General features: G+C 41.9%; 1 protein-coding gene across 1 annotated transcript; it reads right to left on the bottom strand.

Annotated features, from left to right (window-relative positions):
* Positions 1 to 2,261: 2,261 nt before the first annotated feature.
* Positions 2,262 to 19,307, bottom strand: cntnap1 (contactin associated protein 1). The gene is made up of 24 exons (XM_040121978.1): positions 19,247 to 19,307; positions 14,736 to 14,837; positions 13,388 to 13,581; positions 12,953 to 13,106; positions 12,347 to 12,550; positions 11,906 to 12,090; positions 11,649 to 11,798; positions 11,196 to 11,457; positions 10,540 to 10,689; positions 10,274 to 10,448; positions 9,699 to 9,805; positions 9,460 to 9,582; positions 8,918 to 9,121; positions 8,655 to 8,811; positions 8,448 to 8,575; positions 8,173 to 8,346; positions 7,849 to 8,067; positions 7,490 to 7,729; positions 7,130 to 7,369; positions 6,835 to 6,962; positions 6,294 to 6,387; positions 5,926 to 6,156; positions 5,784 to 5,828; positions 2,262 to 2,453 (listed from the first exon to the last, which is right to left on the bottom strand). The coding sequence occupies exons 1-24, from the start codon at positions 19,305 to 19,307 to the stop codon at positions 2,278 to 2,280; spliced, it is 3,903 nt and encodes a 1,300-aa protein (XP_039977912.1). The 3' UTR covers positions 2,262 to 2,277.
* Positions 19,308 to 25,553: the final 6,246 nt, after the last annotated feature.

Below are 25,553 nucleotides of genomic sequence, written 5' to 3'. Positions count from 1 at the left end.
TTGTTGGCTTGCACCTAGTATGAACTTTGAGTGGTGAATGTCCATTTAACAAAAAGATAAAATATTCACTCTATTTGCTCACTTTTCATTTTCGTTCATCTTCTCAAAAGTACATTTGCTAAAAATATAGCCTGTAAGTGCCAGCTTTGGCCAAATCTGTACATTTTCATACATTATTAGCAAGTTTTGCCTTTACAGTAATTGCAGTTTTTACATCTACTGTACATCCTGTCACTGTACAATTTTGCACAGTCCTGCCCACCTGTCACAGAAGAAAATCAACAATGTTGAGGTTCTGGAGGTGTATTAGCGTTACAGAGAACAAGTACTGTACTTTCTTTATCCTGAGCATTCTGAAAAGCTACCATGAATAATTTTACTTTCAGTGCTAGAGCAGCCTTCAGTGAAAACATCAGACCAGGTCTTCACTGTAGTGTCTGCTCATACATTACACAGTCAAAGGATTTACATTCAAAGTGCTCCATCTATCTGAATAAAAACCATAGGAATAAAAAAGCCACTCAACACATTATTCATGTATTCACGTATACACTCATTACATCCTAATTGCTATTCTGCATCTGCAAATTAAACTGAGACATTAACATCACTGGAGGCTCGAAGAAGTTCATATCGATGCATGTTACTGCAAAGTGCGCTCATGCTCTACATATGCATACCTGATATGTTGCAAATGTATTACATCTCTCCCATTTTTTTTTTTTTTACATACACAATAGTGATTTAGTAGCAAGGGGAGATGCAGTGAGTGATGATAGCCCTAAGCTTTGGTTACACCACATTTCAAATGAAATTTCATCTTGCCAGAGAAGGAAATTTCATTGGACTACAGGTAGATTTTTGAACTTTCCACTGAAAGCGGCTAAACAAGCAGCAGTAGCGACGACAGCGCAGCCGGCTACTGTCCTACGGCATTATGCAAAAATATTCAAGCAGTGTGAGTTAGAAGTAAAAGACTAGCATTTACACTCTTGTGGTCCTCTGTACATATGCTACTGTGTGTGTTTATATGTATGCTTCTCCCCATTGGAATAGGGAGCAGCTGTTTCCTGAAGGATGCTTTTCGTCGAAAGATGAAAGGATTGTGAGAAGACTGGTTCTGCTGTGGTCAGAGATGTCTGCCGTGTCAAACACTCTGTAGCACTGAGCTACTGGCAGCTTGACCGTAATATAAGAGACCAGAAGTAAGACAGAAGGAATGAGAACTTGGATATTTAGGGTCACCCCGTCCCTGTTGAGCTTCATTACAATGGCTTTTGTTTTGATTCTGCAGTACACCAACAGTCTGTTAGCTCTCACACCTAGAGGTACAGTATCTTCAAATCATCCCACTCTCATTTCTGAAGCCCCATAGCTGAGAAAGTGAGCATACTGTGATCGGCAAAGCTGCTATTTACTGACACTATGGCAATTCTGAACCACTTACATATGCCATTCTGTATAGGTAATGCACTATTATAGGCTGCAATACAACAAATTTAAGCGTATATACCTTTTACAATCTTTATATGTATCATCTCAAAGCTTAACATCTCAAAGCTCCATGCTGGTCACTTTATTCTCTCTTCGGTTGGTTGTTTTTGTACATGAACACCAGTTTTGTTTAATTTGGGGGGTTTTGTTGCAGTGGTTTAGTCCACCAGCTTTCAGATGTGCTCATGGTTTGAACCCAAGATGCATTATGAGCTATGGTGTCAAAAGTGGCTCCATAAGAGATTGTCATCAGAAGTTTATATTTTAGAGGGCAATTAATCTATATAGTGAGTTATTGGTAGCTTTAATCAGTCTTAAAAATGGCTCAGAAAAGAAATCGATCAATGAAAGACTGAATATTTTAAAGTGTAATTAAATATCCCTTAAAGTCCTTTTCCCACAGTGTCTGATCTAAACCCTATCTGAATAAGCTATTATAGTTAATTCAGATGAAGCTTGCTCAGATGAGGCACTTCAGAATTTCACCCTGCGATACAGTGTGAGACTTGTTGGCTACTCACGCAACATGGGGCTTGATTTGAACTTTGAACCCAGCAAAACTAGAACTTACTAAAATACTCACTATGTAGAGCACCAGGCATCAGGTCCCACTCAACTGGGGAAAGGAACACAAACCAAAATGTAAAAAAAGAAAAACGAAACAATTAGAAAACTTAATACAGGTATCTGTGGTTGTTGTAAGTGCTATTTCCCTCCGCCCAACCCCCCGTTAAACCCCACCCACTGTCCCGTATGTGATGCTAGTCACTCCTGAACTCCTCTTCAATCTGGGAGGTTCCTTTTTTCTCTCCTCAGGGTTTCGGTCAGTGGCCTAGAGCTGCCGGGAGACTCCAGGTTCTTGGGTTCATTGGTGTGGTAGCTGCCCTTCTGCTGATACGTGTAGACGTAGATGCTATACAGGCCTCCAAAGAGCAGCAACAGAGCCAGGAAGACGATGACTGGGAGGTAAAAATAGCACAGAGAGAGTTAAGCTGCAACGCAGTTAGGAAACAGAGAAATACTGATGAGGAGCAGGCTCTGTCTGACTGGCTTGGCTGAATTTAAGTCTAACATTATCTACAATGACAACATAATAACCCAAGTAATAAGCCCATATTCACTTTCCTGCAATATCCAAGAAAGGATCCTAAATAGGCATTGAGTCCAAAGTGCACAAAAAATTGTTGTATTAGATGTGTACAGTGCCTGAGGACTGCAACTCGAATGTCTGCAACAACTCTAGTGCGGTGAGTTTTTGTATTGAACTTCACATTCAATTATCCGTGACACAGTCAAGCCTGCGCAGGTCTTTCTCTGTGGTTTTCTGTTATTCAAGGATCAGTTCCTGTAGCTGGGTTTTTTTTATTTCTCCCGTTGAGATCCATGGTATCACTGCTTGTGCCAACCAGCCCCTTTTCTTTTTATTCATATTGCACATTTTCATACAAGTGCTTACAAGTGTACAGTAGAAAAGGTAGGACAGTGATGTATATATCAACGGAACAACCGGAGCAGATGTATTAAAAACAGCAAGTAAGAAAATGAATACATAAAAACAATGAGAGGGGGGCCCCAGTAGCCCTGATGGATAAGGTGCATACCACATAACCGCAACGCCCACGGTTGGACTTGCGCTTGGGGGACGCTTGTTGCATGTCATATCCCTCTCTCTCTCCCCATGTTTCCCTTCTATCTCTACACTAACTGTCAACCAAAGGTATGATGCAAGAAAAAATAATAATCTTTAAAACTTAAAAAACATAGTGGTAAGGTACAAACCCAATCGGGATGCAAGTCTCAGAGCAGCAGGGCAGCTTTTCTATTTTTTGGTCCATAAATACTGAATGAAATCTCATCAGATCTACAGTAGCCTTTCAGGACGTGAAGGATATTGATGCCTTGTGAGCTGAGGGGTCTGCTGGCTTTGTAAATGGAGAGCATTATCTAATATACAGTGTGCTGCCAGGTCATTAAGACCTTAATAGACCAAGGAGAATCTTAAATTCTGAAAGAGACAGGTTGCGAGTGGAGTTTCCTGAGGACTGAAGTGGTTCTGGTTAGTACTAGGGCATCTACACTTTTGGCCAGGAGTGTCATGAAGAGGTAACTGCAGTACTCTAGAGTGTTCATACACAAGTTTGTAGCAATAGACTGGGGCAGGAAACCCCTGATGTTAGAGATATTTCTCCGATGGTAAACAGCTACCCTTGTGATGCTACTAATGTGATTGCCGAAAGTCAAATTAGTTTCCAAAATGAGTCCTAGATTTGTAATGTGGTAACTTTTTTTTGACAGCCCACCTGCCTCTGAGCTTCGGCACTCACAACCAGAATTGCAACATCACGGCTGAGTAGCTCAAGCTGGTGCCTCGCAGCTACAGGTTCAGACCTCAACCCTTTTCCTTTCTGAGTGTTTTCCTCTCCGAGCTTTAATGTTCCACCTGTGTTTGCTTGGGTTTCCTCCCGCAGTCCAAAGACGTGCAAGTCGGGGTGAACTGGAGACATTAAATTGCCCGAAGGTGTGTGTTTGTTTGTCAGTCAGGCTTCTCCAGTGTGTAATGGACCTGCAAAATGTCCACAGTGTTTCCTAGCCTTTCTGCCAATAAATGCTGGCAAAGGCCTCTGCCCCTCAGGTTCATACCCTCAGTAGCTGGGCATAGAGAATGGATCAATGCAGCGATGCTGCTGATAAAATACAGCATTTGGTGTACTACAGTATTTTTTTTCTAGGAAAGCTATACTGTATCTAACATAGTGTTTAGAGGAGCAAAGAAGCAAGAACGTTATTTAAAGTGATATTGTCCCAGGCAAATATAGTACAAACATATGTCTTCAGTATCACTATGACAGCATTTGTTCACCAGTACAACTTAGCATTTTATTTTATCAGCTACATTTAAAACAAGAGGTTTAATTTCTCAGTCATAACCCTTTTATCCAGAGCAGTATATCAGACAGGAGTGATGTCTGATAACCAGCGGGGGCCATTGTTGCGTTGCCTGAACGGCGCACTAATCTTTAATAACACGCTGATGTCCTGCATTAGCATAATGTCTCTGAAGCTGAATGATCTATTAAGCTGAACCATATATCAGTGCTGTACAGTAAGCAGGGCCCATGCAGACTAAATATAGCTGATCCGGTAAAGGTCTCAGACAGGGATGGAGCGGGGGAGATTCTTTGCTGCAGTTTAATCCTGAGTCTCCAGCCTCTCCTACTCATCAGGAGGACCTACTCTGATTTTTGCTGGCATCTGTAATACTCTGCCGCAGACCGTTCATCTGGTCTCAACACTCAACATGTCCTCTTGTACTACGGTGCGATGTTATCATGGGGACAAAATAGATGAAAAAATATATTAAATGTAAATGTTTTCCAGAAATCAATAGGCATACAATGAAGAGCACATTTGTCATATTTCGGCTTCAGTTCCATGCTTGTTTGTAAAAACTCATTTTTTTAACATTCGCGTTTGTGTGCGTAAAGGTACAATATAACCACTTATTGAGGTAACTTTTCATGACATCTGAATGCATTATCATAATATCTATAATGATACATTAACTACTATTTACAAAGCTATCATACCTGTAGAATATAAATCAGAATTTATATCAAAAATATGTTTTTATATTGTACTGCAGACTGTCAAATTATATCTTTTAAATATATTGTACCTATTTAAATTTCCTTCTATCTCACTTTAGGTCAAAATCTATTTCTTTGCTTTGTATGTGGCTTTTAATTTCTAATAATAGCTCGTACATTTCTTGCAAAAACAGTTCGGTCAGTTTTCTTAAATTCATTCCACTGATATACTCAACTAGATTAAAAAGGTCATCTGACTTCACCTGAGTGGAATCAAATATAATCTTCAGTTTGGTAAAAGTGCATTTGAAATACTGTTTATTTTTCTACAAGTAGGTTTTTTTTAGTTTGGTGCCACATGTAATAAATTTGAGCCTCCTTGAATAAACACTCAAAAGTCCACGTCGCAAACTGACAAGCCTCCTCTAATTTAGGATTAGAGGATTTCAGGAAAAAAGGAAAAACAATTTCAAACGGCTGATTTGTGTCATCTGGGACATGGGGGAAATAGTGAGTGAAACAGACTGCAGGGAGAGGACCAGTGCTTCAAAATAAGGTGGATAAACTGCTAAATGTCACATTACTAATCTCACTTTTGAATGCAGTAATTCAGAAATCAGATAGATATGAAAACTTGTTTATTCAGGGCAATGTCTGATTAAGTCGAGTGTATTAGAGTGCAGAAAAAAAAATTAATCTTACCTGATATCCAAAACAGGCCTAGATCATCATGGATATAAAAATACTCTGAAAGAGAGAGATACACAGTTAAGTGGATGAACAGAAAATACTAATATCTTTATGTATTAATACATTATGGGACATAAAGTACATATAAACTAACCTATGCTGGTAAACCAGGGGTCCACCTCCCATGGGACATAACCCAGGACAGGAGGGAAGGCGCCACAGTTGGACTCTGAGACATAGCCTTGTGTCGTTACCGGAGGCTCTGTTTCATTCGGACGGAAGAGGGCCTTTAAAGGGGCATATACGTTGTATCTCACCCCGGATATGCAGCCTATGAAGCCTGGAGCATTATGCCTCTGGATCTCATAGTCAATGTCTCCAACCTCTGAAGGAGCAGACACAAACAATAAACATAAGAGTTTCTACTCTAAATAAACAATGCATGAATAATACTGGCAGAAAGATGAATACGTTACATGTCTACACTGACAAAATTACTAAATTACTAAATTACACTTTTACCCATCACTCTGCCGAGGAACATGGACTTCGGAGAGTCAAACCTGGCATCCTCCACTAAAGTTATCTTTTCCACTATGGGCTCCATGTAATCCACCTGTAGGCAAGGTAAAATAAGTAGTTATACACCTCATCATCAGAGGAGGGGAAGTGATTCATGAAAATAATAAAAGAAATAAAACAAATATACATTTTTATGTAAGCACTTAGAAAAACACAGCTGCAGCAATTTGCTCAAACAGAATTCAAGATATTTGGTACGAGGCACCTATTAGTGTATTTAAAAGAATATTTTGATGTCTTGGGGAGTCTTTTCATCATCTAAGTTGTAGCAAGAAAACAAATAAGCTTATTTCCTAAGACATTAAAACTGTTCCTTTTGTTGAAATTCATGAATCACTGTTTTCTTATAATTTAAAGAAAATTAGTATCTGCTTTGGAAAGGTTTGTTAACTGGACATTCTTAGATGGGTGTAGGACTTCACTAAAAATAACGTAAACTACAGATCAGCGTTTACACATTAACAGGAGTAACAGCATGAACCTGTGTTTTGATGGTCCTGTTGTGTCTAGTTATGTTGACATAATGGGGGTATCCATCTGCCAGGTTTCGGTGAGTCAGCTGGTATTTGTGTGTTATGAGCCCAAGCTTATACCTCAAATCTACACTACCTGTGGGGAGAGAAGCAACAAAATACATCAAAACCGTATACTGTTTGCTGGATTACATCAACGACTGGGGTAATTTTTGTGAGACTCTTAGTAGTCTGCTACCCTACATATGTAATCCTAATTCAGTCTTTTCCATTCTCAGACTTATGTTTCTGAGCTTCTCCTACCGTCAGTCTTAAGGATGACAGCGATGTAGTCCGGAACGAAGGAACTGATGTAGAGCAACACAGCTGGCGTGTAGACAGTGCTGAAACTGAACTCTATGTCATCTGCCGTGTCATTGTAGCCAAGGCTGAAATTGTCATAGTGCGGGTCAATCCAGTTGGCCCATGCCGCTTCGTCTGATATGGGCTTCTTTCGTATGTTGTACCTCAGCCACGAGCCAATCTCAAAGTAGGCTCCAATGTCTTAGAAAAGATCATTGTGGAATTAGATATCTACATCTGTTTCAAAGTATGGCTACACATGATGTCAGTTACTAAGTTCAGGTTTTTCTCTGGTTTCTAGAAAAACATGTCTGAACTCACCTTTATGGCAGTAGAAACCATCAAAGGCTGTGTTGTTACAGTCACAAGTGTAGGAAGCATAACCCTCAATACACTGGCCGCTGTTTCGACATGGTATGGTAGCATTGAGACACTGTCCTGTACAATTCCTCCTTACACCCTGTTCTTCATTTACTTTTCCCTCTAGATCCAGAGGAACGCCGTTCATCCGTAACCCTCGAAGACACCCCAAGAATGGTTTGAGGGTGCGGTTGGCTGAACCTAATACAAAGAATACTTTGATCAGTGGTTTTTCATCTTCAATCAAAGTTTAGAGGGCAAATTAAATCTTCACTAAGTCATGTCAGTTTAAGCTGTGAAATTCACCTTAGGCAACCTACCTACTAAGAGAGGATGAGTAAACTTCATGGTGACAAAGGTCTGACCTGGGAAACGTCTCACAGCCCAAGGCTGATAGTCAACCTTGATCCTGGCCAGCTTCACATTAATCTCAGCCTGAACAAAGTGCCACTCGTTGTCATTTAGCGGCACGGGGGAGTGTAGAGTCACGTTGAGGATACCATCGCCAACCATAAATACAAACGCAAGGTTATGGGTGGCTGGAAAAGGAAAGAGGATATAGTGAGAAAAAATAATCACAAAAAGTTTACAGTAATTCTTAGAAAAAATCTTTCAGTTGTATGAGGAGAATAGCTTTAACTCACTGTTGAGCTCAATCCGTATAAAGTTTCGAAGGTGGTCATCAGAGTTCTCCAAGAAGACACCATGGTCACGATAGGTTTTGAAGTGGAAGGAGATGTCAGCGCTGGATCCAGGCCTGAAGGTGGGGAACGTTATGTAGGTGGGCTTGGTGAAGGCTATGGTATTCCAGATGTTTCCTGTGGGAAACATTGAAGTGCATGAGAAGAAAAACAACTACCAGCCCTTCAACAACACTGAACACCACTGTTTGAGCACAACCCATTATATTTAAGCTCACTGTCGCCATGGCAACGGAGGGGCCCAACAGTGAACTGTGCTTCTGAGCCGGTCCTGTTGGTGTCCCCGACCACCACCCTCCTCACAGGCAGATGGTCTCTAAAGTCCAAGTAGCCCTTATCTGAGTACCTGAAAAGCAAAGGCAAGGATGGTCAAACATCAATGTCACAGATACAGACTAAACCTGCTTAATGTGTCCCTCTCTCACCATTGTCTATAGTCAGCATCACAGTTGCATTGAAACTTGGGGTCTGTGCAGGTTTGGTTGATGGCACAGCCACACTTTTGGACCTCTCTGAATGTCCCACCCCAGTAATAGTGACTCTCATTGTTGCGACCAATCCAGTAACCAAAAGGTCTGCCATCTATTTTAAAAAGAAATGGTGCGTTAGTGTGTCACTCAAGTTTCTTTTCTTCGTTGTCTTTCAATTAGCACACCACTAAAATAATAACCTGACTAATCCCACTTACTGGGGGTATTGAGGAGACGGGACTTATAGCAGGAGTAGTCAATCCACTGCTCACAGTACATGGAGGTGTTGGCCAGAGCAGTGACTTCATCCCAGGAGGCATTCCAGTAGCTGACATCTCCTATATATGGCCAGTCTATTGAACTCCCAGTAACCTTGGTACCATCCACTCGGTCATGCATAATCACTGTCCAAGCTTTATAGGCTGTGAAGAGGTATGACAGATATAGGTCATAGGCGGCGAGACTGATAATGTAAGAAGAGCAATTTTTAAAAAAGCTTAGAAACAGAATACTAATTGAGATGAAGCACAGTTTTCTAACACACACACACACATACATACACCCAGATACAGCTGGACCTAATTTGTTTGATGAACCCTTTTAATTTCCCATGAAATTTCAGTGAACATTTCTCATTATAGGAACACAATGAACTGACATCTTTCTTTCCAACTTTTCATTACCAACCCACAGAAATTCTAGCAAATACCGAACACACTGCTGATGAAGCTGTGTTTTATTAGTGACAGGGTTTGCTTACACTTCATTTTGCAGTACACCTCGAACGGTTTCAGTGGTCCACTTAGATCAGGATCGATGGTGTAGTTTCCAGACCAATACTTGCCACTGAGTCTGTAGGCCTCGCATGACTCTTTATAGACCGCTGTTTGAGGAGAGAGATTATCAATTTGTTACTATTAGGGTGAAAAATAGCATGGGCCAGGTGTTATTAACTGTGAAGAAACATTTATAATGATAAGATCACCAGCCAGCTCTTACACATGTGACACACTTCTCCTTTATAGCCTGTGTTCTCACAAAGACATATAAAATCGTCCCAGGACTGGATGCATCTGCCTTCATGTTCACATGGATTTGGAGTACATCTGTAATTAAAATGGATGCATATACTGAGTATTTTCATATTACAAAAGTGAGAGACTTACATAAGTCTGTCTTTTTCTTTCTTTCAAATCCACATTTTCTCTTTCCTCTATTATATTTATATCTCGTTAAAAACAGGGTGTATCAGGTGAAACTTACTATGATGTGATGAATGCCATCAGCTCTGAAGAAGTGTTGTCTCACTCTCTAAAGACTCACAGTTCATTGGCAAATGCCTCACAAACATCTTGAATGAGATCACATTACTATGACAGCTCAATAAAAGAGCCAATAAGATATACCAATAATGACTCATTAAAGGGGTGTGTGTGTTCTTCTAGAAATACAGTATTTGGCCACTTACAGTGCTGTATTTGTTTGGTTCCTTATGCAGCTTTTCATCTGTTAATTAAATTAAATCAGTGATGTATGCTGTAGTTGGATACTGTAAGTTAAGCGATGTTTCCTACCTGTCAGTGATGCCACAGGTTCCTAACAGCAGCTCAGCATAGCGTCCCCACTGTCGTTGCAGAATGAGATCAATATCAAGCTGTTCATTGTCTATAAAGATGTGTTGCATGCAACCATGGAAGCGGTTCAGCTTGGTCTCACACTTCCTTATTGTGTTATTGGTTAGAGGACAACCTGAATGCAGGAAAGCAAATGAATTTAACACTACAGATTTAGGGTATATATTGATTTTGTTGTCAGCATTTTTTTAAAGTCATCACCACACCTCCAAAAAAGTAGCGGTCCCCAGTCCGAATTGTGAAGGGGTTGGTGATCTTTAGTGGAGAACCCTCCTCCTCATCAATTGTTAGGGTCAGCAGGTTGTCTCTGGCTGCCAAGTCCACTGTATGCCAGTAACCATCATTTAGCCTGTATCCTAGAGATTGGAGAGACGCCTGTCATGCAGTGGTTCTACTACAAGAACAGAGATTTCATGCACAATGCACAGAATTCATCTAGAATTGACTTTTCGCTAAACCCTGCCCTCAATCATAGCTTATCAATCTTAACGAGGCATGGCAGGTCTATCGAGCTTTGGATTTCTGCACATGCTAAAACTGTGTGCATGGTGCTGAACCAGAGCTAGATTTACTCTGTAGTTATACTAGGTATCTAAAGAGTTTGGAGGAAAATGTCTTTTGTAGAATTTGCAAAACCAAATACACAACTAAGGAATGGATAAAATAGCAAGATTTTGTCTACCTCTGTCTGAAATCAAAGATACAGTTTTTCAGGAAATTATTGCAAATCGGTATGTGCCTTGTGAAAATGGAAAGCTTGACAGGGCAGTACTTAGTGAACAGCACGTTTCGCAAAGCACATGACACTGTGTCAAAACCTTTTCTGTCCTATCCGACAAGGCCAAAGACTGCATAAGCCTACCTGCGGCAAACTGGAGTTTCTTCTTTCCAGGCTGGAATATAGTGACGTTGATCTGTCCCTCACTCAGACCCAGCTCAAGAGCACCCAGGTCATCAGCAAACCGTGTGAACATTAGCAGCCCTGTGTAGTCCCAGGAGCGGAACTTGAACTTGACAGACATACGAGGCATCCTGAAGAAGCCCGGCACCTGCAGGTAGTTGTTGGGCCCAGCAAAGGTCATCGGTTTTAGGAGAATGTCACGGCAGGCAAAATGCATCGCTTTCTGAGGGTAAGAAGGAAAAATCAGAAAAATAACTAATCGATTTTGGTGAAAACATTTCAATTGATTACGATTCTGTTGTGACCATGAAACAGATACAGTAATTATGTCTAAATACAATTACTAATGGTGATCGTAATAAAACAGTTATGTTATGACTGGAATGCTGAATAATGGTTTGTATAATTTCCAACCTTTTGTGGTATAAGGATGTCAGGTTCTTGTCTCCGGGCCTTGTCAATGATGTTGATGTCATTGATGAAGACGTTCTCCAAGCAGCCACGGAAATTTGGTGTGGTAGGCAGGTGAGGCAGGTTTTGCTCTATTACTCCCCCTACATACAACTAAGAGGTTTAAAACAGTCAGTTACCCTCATTAAACCAGAATTCAAATTCACTTATGTTAATATACAGTAATTAAAGGAGGACAATTAACCCAGATGATGAGTTACCTGTGTATCCAGATCCAGGTGGGTAAACTCTCCATTACAGATGGCTGTCACTGTCTGACTGTCCACTGTGAAGTTCACCTGTCTACCATAGCGCTTGATGGTGACATAGTGCCAGTGTAGGTTATCAAGAAGGCTGCCAGCAATCAGTGTAGTTCGACCATCTACTTTGTGCACTACACTGCTTCCTAGAAAGCAGAGGGCAAATTCAAATGCTCAGAGCAGCTCTTAATAACTAAATGTAAAAGTGAGAGGAAAATCCTGGAATTTTCAGATCAAAGAAACTGCAGGGCTCTGGCCAACAACTTAACCAGCGATATTGATTTTACGGCTGTGAGAGGCCTCGTCTTTCTTTCATTTCCTGTCTCCACTTATTATATAACAAAGGCGTACCCAAATCCTATAAAAAATTTCAATTCATCCAACAACAGACTCATGCTGTACCAAGGCTGATGTGCAGATAGAGACGGCCTTTCTTCAACTCCAGGGTGAAGAGGTCTCCCTGAATCCCCTCGCTGTGCAACAGCAGACCATCCTGCTCCAGAGTCTTGAAGTTTAGGGCAATGTGGTCATAGAGTGTGTGGGCCCTATTTCCTGGGTACATGTAGACCACCGAGTCGTCCCCATTGTACTGTAGCACATAGGAATCTGAAACACGGAGCAAAATTTCAAAATATGTAGGATTTCCAAAATAAGTCTGGACTTAAAATCCTGCCCATGTTGTTTTAAGTAAGGTGCATGTGAGGTTATATGCAAACTTATGTAGCATTTATCAAACTTTTAGGGATTTTCTAAGTAAATGCTACATGGCACATTTCCTGGAGCCCCTTGTATGTTTTGTCAGTTAGCTAGTGTAGGCTGTTGTTAAGTATGAATCAGGTGATACTGACCGCCATTTATTAGCCATTTATTAACTAGGAACATATTGTAGAATATTTGGCACTTGGATGTAGTGGCATATTGTCAAATATGATTAAGCACTGCGAGGGCAGAATGTCCTCTGAATCAACTGCAGTAAATCCCTGTGTAGCATCCATCAGTCATTTTTACCGTAAGAGCAGCCAAACAGTTCCAGCCTCACACCGATCTTCCCTCCATTCTCTGTGTTCCACGCCAGAGGCAGCAGACGAATGTGTTTAGCGGTAAAGGCGTAATGGAAGACATTCCTCTTCACCTGATAATAATTCCAGTTTCCAGGCAGCGTCTGCAGGCAGATGAGACAGGCAAAGAAGGGAGAGAGTAATTGAGTCAATGCAACGGTGTTAACACCTTATTAAGAGACTGGAGATGAAGTGATGATGAGATTAGCTTTGTCAGTGTTGAGAGAGATAATATGCCGTGCTGTCTTTGTTTCAGTGCCAGTGAACATCCACTGAATGCAGCATCGTCTATAAAGATTACATTTGACCAGTTAATCCTCTATTCATCCTCGTTATGGCCCTCATCCCACCTCTACCCCTACCATTCTGGCTCAGTGACACCTACAGAGTTTCCTCCTTTCATGATGTACGGCGTCCAGGAATCCGGTCGGTCTCCGTAGAGCACGGTGTACTTGGTGACCCAGTCATGTGAGTTGAAGGTCCCCTGGGTGGCAATGGCCACCAGTCGGTACTTCCTGCCCAGGTCAACCTGTAGCCATGGCTGTCTGTCCATAGAGGATGGGGACCAGCCACTGCTGCCTGAGGGGGAGAAAGAGGAGCAATTGATTTGAGGGTGACAGATGCTGTTTGATGGCAATGAAATCATGACCAAACCAACTGTGACGTCAACTGAACCTGTAATTTATGGCAGCCATTTTGAATTTGAGTCAAATTTGGGCTGGAAACCTCTAATGAGCAGGTAAAGTGCAGTTACTTTATTTTGTCTGGAACTGTAAAACATTTAGTATACCATAGTAAAATATTTAGATGACTGTAGCCACTTACTTATTATGTAAGCCTATATCTTTTAACCAACAAGTTAGCAGGTTTCCCAACTAAATTCACTATAATTATTCCTTCAGTTGCCAGATTATGTAATCTGAGGTCCATATTTCTGTGCTAAAATGAAAGTAGATTTTATAAAATAAGATTTTATTAAGAATACTCGATTGATCTTTACATGATGGACAGTTATACAAAAAATGTCAAAATTGATGCAGTAGAACCGAAGATGTCATCTTTTTTATTCCACGCATTCTTATTCCTTGTCAACACCTGGCACCTACATTACCCACAATGCAACTCAACTGCGAACAGTTCTGTCGGAGATTTGGTTGTGTTACTCTGGTAGCACCCAAGCCACTAACCTCAAGCAGAGATGAGGAGCGGGCTGCAGAGGTCAGGTAAGGTCACTTCTTTCTAACTCCACACCCCCAGATTTTATTCATTTTCAAACTTGTATTCTTCAGGCCAAACTGACACTGACTCAAGTGACATCACTCGAGGCCATTTATCAGATTTTGCACAGCTCCCAATGGAGCCACAAAAGGCTTTATATAACTTTGTGCAACTTTTTTCAAATATGCAGTAGTACTTCCAAAGACCTGTAAAAAGACTTGGATGTTTAAGGGTGGTTCCCCTTTAAGATTCTCAAGAAGTTTAAGGACTCCCCGAATGTGACATACAGATACTACAAGTTTAATATTGTAAAAAACAAGTGTAACTAATAAAAGTAAGGTGCCAATGCCAGGGCCCCGGTATTGTATATGCTGCAATGGGAGCCATCATTAATGTCATTAGTTACACTTGTGCTTTTCCTGGTATAATACGTTGAAATATCTGCAATGAGAAAGGTCTCCAAGGTGAATGGCGTAAAGTTATGGATGACCTCTATATAACAATGACGGACTTACCATACAGTTTGGCAAAATTGGCGGAGTACAGAAAGTTATATCTGGAGGAGGCCAGAAAGGAGGAGGCATAAAGCCCGGAGACCAGAGGATCAACACACTCTCCTGCAGTGACAATAAGGAAGACACCAAGGACAGGAGTTATTAAAGAGATTTTCTCATAATGCAGCATTCACAAAATGATACAGTTCTGGGCAACAAAGACTGGTACTCCTGCACAGCCTGATAAGAAAACACCATTTGAAGTTTAATTAGAGGCTTGTACATGCTCCATGAGACACAAAACACAAATTATCTGGATCAATCCAATTAAAATCAAAGTGTAACACAAACACAGTTAGGTTTTTTTTTTGTCAGTTAACGTATGCATATAGAGAGGTCAAAGATTCATATTCCACATTAATGCATAGCCCCTAAATAGCCCCCTTATAAGCAACAGAGCGTCATCTTAGCATCTTCATTTCTTCACAGGCTGGGTGGGACTAGCATTAAATTATGAGAAGAGCGGCTATCTATTGCAAATGTCATGCAGTAACACAATACCCCCTTCCTATTTCAAAAGAGTAGAAAGAGGGATCTGGTCTTGTGTCGGTCAGCGCTGCAGAGACAGAATAAAAATGTTGCAGCGTCATATGGATGTCCTTGTGAGCATGTATATTCGCCTGTCAGAGCCTACAGGTCTGTACATTTCTGTGTCATTTCTTGATCGGCAGGAGAGTCGAAGTCAAACTGAGTCTTGGTGAGTTGCTATTCTGCATGTGGTTATGAGACTGATAAGACCATCACCCATCTGCTGAGGCTCGCTCATCGGCCCAGGGCTATTAAAAACTGACCATGATTCTTCCTAATCTTGCTTGTGTCACTGCTGAGGATAAATGCGTGATGCCCTCACCTCAAGCTGCAAGAGAAACACTGTCTCATTTTAAGTGCTGAGCTATGCTCTTTAATAACCCCAAGAGATTTAACATAGTTTGGCTAAAAAATATAGATGGATGGATTTGGTTTCACTTGAATGAGAAGGTAGGTAGATACAAACAAATCTAATGTTTTAATCTGAGTGTGTTCAGGAAGAAGCAGCGCCGATCTCGCTGTCCTCTTTTATCGGTAGAATCCCCCGTAAACGTTTGGAGTTGTTTACAGGTAAACAGGAATTCTGGTGTTTTAATTCCTGTTCTTACAATCACATAGGTCACGGAGCACAGGAGGAAAGGCAGTAGACAGTGGCTGAAAACAGGAGATGTTAGCAGAATTTGTATGCAGGCTGCAGATGGAGCAAAATGAAGAAGGGTACAGAATAGCCTCAGATTTTTAAATACCATTGCAGAGGAAAAGAAGACTGGGTGATCAGAGCAGATCCTTACAGTGAAGAAACATGAATGAGAGAGCAGAAAGCTGTCATCCACTGCCTTACACTACCTTCAATGTCACATGAAAGATATGCGAGCCATTATGTAGCGTGAATGAACCATTTTCTACCTTAACTGGAAAAAACAAGTTAGTCACATGAGCATGAGTTCTGTCAGCTTTCATGCAAGGACACGCCGCACATTCAGGTGGAAAAAAACGTGCTGAGCAAGGGAAATCTGACCTTGACCTTCTGCCTGTGTCTGCTACTCTAAGAGGCTTTCTCACCATCTCTATCATACAGAAAATCCCTGCTATGTTGCAGGTGACCAATTACAGATCTCTGCTGCATTACTGCACTTCTGCACCGTGGAGCCATTTCAACTGATCCACTGCTCAAACGGCCATTCAAACAAAAATATTTGGGAGCTTTGTGCTGCAGTTACACACCCGCGGCTCATTTGCTGCTAATGGCTTAAACTGTATTGATTTGTTTTACTTCCCCAATTAGTAGTAAAGGGACAAGAATTTGACTTTTATATGTGAAGAGCAGCTCCATCCCAGACTGCAGAAGGCTAAGCCAGGCCACGAGGCTCCTCACCGCCTCGTTATGGCAAGACTGTCACGCACTCTACACCCCCACCTATTCAACATCTCGCTTCCCTTCCCTTACCTCACTCTGACTCCTCTCTCTTTATCTCCATCCCAACTCCAAAAATCATCCACTCTGCACTCACTGCAGCCCATTACCTCATACTGTCTTTCATCATAATCTTGCTTTATTTCTCTGCCTCTCTCTCCCCAAGAGGGTGCTGTCATGTTGCAATCGCATAAGAGTATGTGAAGCCGGTGCAGATCGTCCTGTCACTGGGTTTTCACCCCTCCACTTGTGATCGTGCATCCTCCCCCTCCCTTTTCTGCAGCACACAGAGAAATCTCTTTCTCCGTTTATCATCAAGGAGCTGTGGGGAGCATTGTGGCTGTGTAGAGCTCTAACATCCCTCCTGCTGAATCATCAGTCTGCTGTAAGTGTAGGCTGGTCTGTCTGGGCTGACACATCATTATTGCTGGTCAGACATGTACAGTATGCAGAGAGTCCCTTCCTCTGGCTGTCACTTGCCTAGGACGCGTGGCAGCAGCCCTGCATCTGTGCAGAAGTCGACTGAATGCAGATGTCCAGCGACATTATAACAAACAATACTGCAACAGAACATAGGGGTAGTAAAAAATATAGCATGTTCTATTGAAGGGATTTCACTAAATTATTCATACCCAGGCTGGCATCACAGTAGGTGGTGTCTGAATACTGCCAGGGATAAAAACCCAAAGTATACAGTTCATCAGAATCCCATTCAGGTTCAAATTCAGATCTCAAACAGCTGCATGCTTCTATCTCCGCACAGAGCAACACACCCCTCCCTCTCCAGATATCAATTCCCCTCACATGGACCAGTCAGTCCCCTGATGCTTGAGCTGCTAACCATGACAGAATGCACAAAACATAAACTTGATATTTATGCATATGCATCGCACCCTGCTAACGAGCGAGTCTCAGCCCCACCCAATTGGGTGACATCGATCTGGGATGCGAGGCTCCATTTTAACGCTGGCACAGCCCCATCGCGCACGTCCACACAGCAGATGTACAGCTGGCCGGGCCTGAAATAGAGTATGAGCAAGATCTAGTGCAAGCCAAAGCCACAGGCCTAAACTCACTGGTTAACATTCAGTGATCCAATGGGTTTATCAAACTTTTACTCAAGTGCAGTCTCTCCTTCTCATTCACTTTTCAGTTCTCTATTAGAGCAGGATACTGCAATTCACTTCCCAGCACACTACGTGACAGAGCTTCTAGTAATCGGCAGAAGGATGGTCATATACTAACCATTTTTTCATCCAAAAAAAAACAAAAAACTTAGTAGATATCAAATAACAACAGTGCCCAGAGAGGAAGGTTATTTCCCTACAATAATTTAACAGAAAGAGCTCAGAAATGTGCGTAACCCACATTAACACCCAGTACACAAACTGTAAACCTAAATACAGGACAGGCATACTGACCTATGTCCTTATATGCTGTTTTTGATCCTCAGAGACAAATGGCTCTTACTTCTATTCCCTGTCATTTGCGCCATCCAGAATTTCACATTCCAAACTGTCCAGAAGTCACATGACATCTCATCCCTAATCCCTGATCTCTCTCTCTGATGTCAAAACTAATGAGTCATGCAAGGCACTGTATGGGCTTCATTAACAGTCAAGATCTTTTGAGGTCTTCCTGGGCGCTGACATCGCCTATGAATCTTATTAGTATGCATACAACATATTTGATAGATGGGTAGATAGCAGCTTTCCCATCCAGTTTTAGCCCCAAACACAGCCCCACCTCTGTCCAACTAAATCCACCACACGGCTGCTTGACTGATCAGTGGGTAACGATTTCCCTGTTAGGTGTCCTGTGCAGGATGCAGGGCTTTATGGACAGGTGATGGGAACACAAGCCTCCCAAAAAAAAAAAAAAAAAAAAAAAACTACTGCAGTGGGCTGGTCCCGCTCGGGACGCTGAGCCCCGCTCCCTCAACCGCCACTTTGAAAAATGTGTTCAGCGGATTTTCAGTAACTAAAACACACACTATCAATGCGACATGGAGATTGTTATACTACAGTCAAGAAAACAGACTCTCGGGCAGCATCGTGCTCTGCAGAGAAGTCGAGAGTTGAACACACACGGCGCAGAAACTTGCACGCTGGCTGAGAGAAAGCACTGCAATGCAGACAGCCCGGTGCGATGGGGATCACCGTGCGCACCTTATGCAGGACCGACGCGGTTTGCCTCTCCACTTTTTTTGCGGGATCCCATAAAGCGATGCTTTGCTTAAAACCACGTTAGCTAAAACACAAGTGAAATTTAGTGATCTGTGTTTGAAGACCATGTCAGGCTTCATCGCAACGTGCGTTGCCCTTCAAAGATCCCAACACTTCAGGCTACATTTTGCACTACAATGGCATTTTCCACTTATCACCGAAGGTTATCCTGTAACTTTTTTTCTCAAGCATACGACCACACGCTAAATAACCTGCAGATAATGCATGTATATACACCTTGAAATATTTTGATGATATTCTAGCAACCGATAACAGATGAACAATTGCCGTTTCACAGGACTTACGTGATGAGCAATGTTGAAAACCCAAAAATAAGAGGCATAAGCTCAGTATTTTGCAAGTCATCCTTCACTTAGGACACGTTTCTCCGCATAGGCTATGTTAATTAGATCGTAGATTGTTCTGCAGCATCGTCTCACCCCCCTCTAGCCCAACTTTAACTCGCGCAGCTCCAACTCCTCTTCCCGGGATCTCGGGCAGCCTCTACCGGGACGGGAACGCGCATCGGATGCTGGTGCTGATGCTGCGCCGAGAGCGCGCAGTTCTTCTTTTATAATCTTTAAACAGTTTTATTTACACGTCTGTCGTGCGATGTTGTGGCTCACGCATGATATCATTCAGCATATCTGTAAATGTGCTTAACTGGCCGAGTGCTTGAAGGCCAGGTGGGAGTAGGATTTTGTTGCGTCCCTTCCGCAGGAGTCTGTATTTTTAGATGCAGAGGAGACTGGAGAGGAGGGAGGATAAAAAAAAACAAAAAAAAAAAAAACCTTTCACGTCCGCTTCAGATTGGTCTTATTTTCCCAGAAAATTGAGAATCTTCTTCACTCTCCGAACAAGTTTGGAGGAACTGGTCAAAACAGAAATTTTCCTTCTGGGCTGTGGATCTTGAGATCAGCCCACAAAAGATTTATTCCTCTTCTCTTCTGCTCTGGCATTTCCTATCCTCCTTTGCTACAGTTTTCTTGGCTGCCAACTGGCCAAGAGTGCACTGCATTGGTGAGGGGATTGTTAAGAAGTCTTTCGCTCCAGGAACGCAGATCTGAACTTATCCCCAAATTAGGATGGAAGTCCTTGATATCCTGTAACAGCAGCAGAGTCAGAGCGGAGGACAATCACAGCAGACCAGCGGGCTGTACAGTTCTGCTGATTGTCTGTCTGACCTTGTCCAGGTACTCAGTTCACGCCAGTGCACTCACAAATATGCCCAGAGCAGAACAGGTTACAGGATGATAAAGCCAGCTGTGCCTGAACTCACTCTCATCCCTGCACACACACAAACACACGTACACACACACACACACACACACACACACACATGCACGGGGGGGATGGGGGCGGGGTGAAACTGAGGCAGTGGGGGATTTGCGGCAATGGGTGGCACACTGACCACAAAATAAAAAAGGCTTTGGGATTAAGAAGTGGGTTTATGGGACGTCAGTGTGTCAGTGATGATGTGAGATTTGAATGCCTGGGCCAGCGTGGGATTTACTGTGTTTTCAATCAAATCAGATTGTCAGAGTGTAAGCTCTGTGCCGCTGGTTTTCCCCCCCCCAGAAATACCATAGGAGTATAGACTTATATCTTCAGAGAGAAGACAATGGCAAACAGAAGAAAATGGCATGGGAGATTAAAGTAGGACATCAAAACAGCAGGGAGATGAGTCAGAGACGGGGCCCAGACACTGCAGAAGTATTTATTTAACTGACAAGAGACGGGTACAAAATGATTTGGTGAAGTAATTCATCTTAATCACAGTGGAAATCTATAGGTTTCCACTGTGAGGTTTTCTTATTGGCAGCGTGCGCTAATCTATGTTACTTCACCGATATACTTATTTGTTTCAAGATGGGGCTCGAACAAGAAGCAGTGGCATTTATAAGCTTGCAAATATCTCACACTCCTGCCATGTTTTGCCCGTTTTTTGGAGGAAGTTCAACAGGCGCGACCACAACAAACCTTATAGTTTATCACACACTGTTTGCCTAATCAAAGATCAAATATAAAGATAATTGTTTTCTCTTTTGTCTAACTATTAGACAACATCAGAGTGAAAGCATTTTAACATGTACGATACATGGACACGTGCAAACACATGTACACCCTCCCTCCCACACATCTGCACCTAGCTTATAGATGTGAGGGTTGTGGTTATGCAGCATTGCCATCTGTTTCCCTAATGACCTTTTACATTTGACCTGATAGTAACCATAGAGACCAGTCCAGAGGAGGCCAAATATGATCCGGTTGGGGTTAAACTCCTCATCTGGATAAAACATAACTCAAACAGCCAATATAACTCAGGCTCGCCACAACTCAACCTCCCTCACAAAGTCATGGTACTTTTGGTAACACATAAATATACTCAAAATATTTCCGTCTTATCAAATCAGTCCTACAATCCTCTTATTTTTGTCTGCCAGTGGGTTGGAATAATTCCCCTTGTTCATAATAAAAGCCGACTCATTTCATCCAATAATTATTAACAAAATAAATAAAAAATACAATATCCTAGAATAAGGCAGAACACTCAGCAAATTTATTTTACTGTTAGTTTAGGTGATATTAGTTACACTTATTTTTAATATGTGTCATAGTTATTTGTTTATTTTTGAACAACATTTTTTATTCAGTTATGATAACTAATAAAATCCAATCCAATCCCCTTCACTGACATTTTAAAAGTCAATACATGATTAGCTTAGTTAAGTTGTATGAGAAACAGACATTTATTCCATTTGTAAAAAGTAAAGGAAAATGTAAATGATAAGAGTTATCATCTTGCTTTACACAATGTGACTCCCAGTTTTCTTTCATTCATATGAAATAAATTTGTATTTTGCAGGTTCAGCCACAGTTTCGGAGGAGTCAAACCACAACTAACCACTAGATGTCAGATAAAGCTCAGACTTGGATTTCTGTTTCTTAAACATGGCAGCTTGCATGATTTGACTGACAGACTGTTCTCCATCTCTCTCCCACAATCTATTCATCACTTAACTTTATTCTGCAGGTCTTAAAATGGTATTTCATGCAGCCAAAATACATTAAGCCTTGACACGGATTATAAATGAATGAGAAAATGATGTTTATGTTAATAAAATGAGTCTGACAGTTCGATATATCAGATCATCTTTACACAGTTCAACAGAGAAGGTGTAAGATATGCATAGATATAGAAACTTTTTCAAACTAACATTAACACAAAAACACATATGCCATAAAGGTCATCCTCTCCCTGACTCCTTCAAATAAAAAAAACAACAACAAAAACACATGCACAAACAAACACAAGTGGAGACTCACGATGGCCTCGTTTCTCACACAGATTTTTGTATTGTTTTGTTTTGTTTTTTGTATCAGATTGTACTTTGGTCTGCCCCCATTAGCACTATGTGCATTTTCCATAGGGGTACAACACTGCATAGGACAAGTGCTGAGGGTACAAGCATGAAAACATACGTGGACACACACAGACCTTCTCACAAGTAGACATACACCATCAAACCCACAACCACAGGCACACAAACACACACCTACTCACAAACAGGGGTCAAGTCATGACTCAAGCCCAGATGTTTCCAAGAGACAGTTTTGCTGATCTGTTTATCGTAGGTGAGTACTACATGAAGATGGATGAAAGAATTTTTAAAGTTTTGCGCGATGAGCACTGGCTTTATTTATGTGTATCTGATGCGTGAAACACAAAACAGAAGTGAATTATGCTGACAGTGGCTCTTTTGAAAATGTGTGTCAGAAACTGGAGAATTCAGCAAGATAGTGTTCTAGTTAGACTCCAGGACAGGTGTTTATTTTGGCCAAGACCTACGGGAACCCAATGTCACTGCGCACTGGGGGGATTAGCTGCTGTAAATAGGGCTATTAAAACAGCCTGCACTCAGGTGTCCATACACCGGTATGACCTCCTGCTGGTGAGGGCCAATTCCAGTTGAAAATAAGCCCAGCAGGGGATGGACAGACTGGGATTCCACCTCTGAAGCTTCCCCTCCCAGTGTTAGCTCAACTGGTGTATCCAAGACAGCTGCTACAACCTGTTCGACCACTCACACTTCAGAAGTGGACACACCAACCAGCTCAGTTTAGGACACAGATTGGGGGTGAAGCAAATATGTAGAAAACCAAGTGACAATGGCCATGGATGAAGGAATAGTTTAAAATTTCAGAAAGTGTGCTAATATGCTTTCTTGCCAAGAGTTAGATGAGAAAATCAATACCAATCTCATGTCTGTATGGAAAATATGTAGCTGGAGCCAGCAGCCAGTTAGCTTGGCTTAGCATAAAGACCGAAAAACAGGGGGAAGCAGCTGGCCTGGCTCTGCCCAAAGGTAACACAATCCTGTGATTTGTTTAATCTGTACAAAAACTGAAGAGTAAAATTGACCATTTGCCATTCTGGGGGGAGTTGTGTGACTTCCTGGAGCCTCTGTTGGCTGCCTTGCAACTGGTCCCAACCAAGAAATAGTTTGGCATATAACCACCATAAACCTGTGCACTGTTATTTTTACACTTCTGTTTTTGGACGAATTAAACGAACTAATGTGGTAGTTAGTGAGCTTCAGAGGTGCTGGTAGTTGGATTTTTGTTCTCCTTTGGACAGAGCCAGGCTAGCTGCTTCCCCCTGTTTCCAGTCAAGCTAACCTAACTGGCTGCTGGTGGTTGGTAGCTTCTTACTTACCGTACAGACATGAGAGTGTTATCAACCTTTCTCATCTAAGTCTACTTTGTGGGGGAGATCAGAGTAAATTTTGTTTATGTTATCATTTTATTCAATGTCTTCACATCAGTTGGAGAGGTTATTCTTTCTGCGTCTACTTGGTCACTACAAAAAAAAGAGTCTGAAAGCCACCAAAGCTCTCATCAGATTCCACTTTACTCTGTAAAGTGGAATCTGTAAACAACCAAGTGATGCTTGTGTGTTGAAATACAAGTCATGACACCAATTGCCGTCACCGAACCATCTTAACACACATACAGATTATTGTTAATGAACACACACACGCTTACATACATTTTCAAAGTTGATTTATTCGCAGAGGACACATGGGAGATGCATGCACAGCGACAGCTCCACAAAGACAACAGCACTGACACCTGCACTAAGTTTAAATACCAACAACAGCTGGTGGAGATACATGGAGCTAAGACACTTTTGTTTCTAATGTTTGCTGCCAGCACTAGCACACACACATGCAGTGCCACAGCCTGTGACACACACACACGCCACTAGGTTGTGTTTCCCTCACGCAGCAGAGAAGCCGCAGTTATTTAGTCTGCCTCCCAGTTTGTTTGCCCACTGTCTTTCTCTTTTGTTGCTCTGCCTTGGGCTTTGTTTGATGTGAACTGCTGACTGTAGCAAATGACAGCTGCAGCTGGGATGATGAGTGAGGATGAAAAGGGTCACGCCAAGCGACAAAGTATGAAGGTGGTCAGGTTGGATAAACAGCAGTGTTTCTGTTTTTGTGTTCAAAAAGCGACAACTAAGTGGTTCTCTTCACATTCAGCTACAAGAGGACACTGGGAAATAGTCCAAACTGAATTGGACAAGGTCAAAAGCAGTAAGGCAACGGGCGATTCTTAAGGTCAGCAAATGTTTTTTCCTAGAAGTTCTGCTGACCCTTTTCTACAGTGTATTGTGCTATGCACATACACACACCGAGATATCTAGCTAAGCATGCAAACTGTGTCCTTCCCCTTCCCAGTTCAGTTCATTGGAGCTGGGTTCCAGTAAAGTACATTTGGCAGCGATTCTAGAGAACGACTTGTCCTCTCAGTGCTGGGCCCCACTCCCTTCACAGGCTGCAGGTGGGGTGGGTGCTGGGACATCTGGAGGGTGGCAATTCATGCAGCTAATGGAAGGGAGACCTATTTCTTATAACAGTTTGAACTGTAGGAAGTGTTGAAAACTAGCCTGCAGTGATGTCATACTAAAACCTTTATTCCTGGCTGAAAAAGACTGAAAAAAATCCCACTTCTTAAAGTCAGAGACTCCTCTGCTCCCTCTGGTCAAAAAAGGAGAGGGAGATCTTTAGAGTAGATATTGTTCCTGATTAACCATTTGTGAAAAAGCCTAGCCCCAGGTCAGGCCCATTGGAAATTGTGGTGTACAGCGTGTGAGTGAGTGTGTGTGTGTGTTTGTGGTAGGGTAAAGGTGCAGAAATAAAATACAACCCTCCTCCTCTTTGCAGGGTTCACCCTCTGCGTCCATGAATGTTGCTCTTGGAGGTCATGGCACGTAGCAACAGCCTGGATCAAGTCCTGAAAGAAACATGAGACAGCACACAGGCAGACGCACACATACACACACACAGATTATATAGTAACATACAGTACATTTTCTTAAACACACCCAGGTTAAACTAACTTCAAAGGAAAAAAAATACACTGTGACTATGTGGGCTAGTGAGAAATGTTGACAGTTCAATAAAAGGGCCCCATACAGGAATGTTTACATCACCTTAATGTAAAAATCATTAGGGACATGAATTAATAAAGGCTATGAATTAGTATTTCAACCAGGGCAGAAGTGTTGTGAGTGCACAATATTCAACAAACATGCTGGTTAAAATCTTT

This window comes from Xiphias gladius, chromosome 3, assembly GCF_016859285.1.
Source record: "Xiphias gladius isolate SHS-SW01 ecotype Sanya breed wild chromosome 3, ASM1685928v1, whole genome shotgun sequence".
NCBI classification, from domain to species: Eukaryota; Metazoa; Chordata; class Actinopteri; order Istiophoriformes; family Xiphiidae; genus Xiphias; species Xiphias gladius.
Note: the sequence above shows the minus strand (reverse complement) of the source record. Positions and strands in the feature narration are given on the sequence as shown.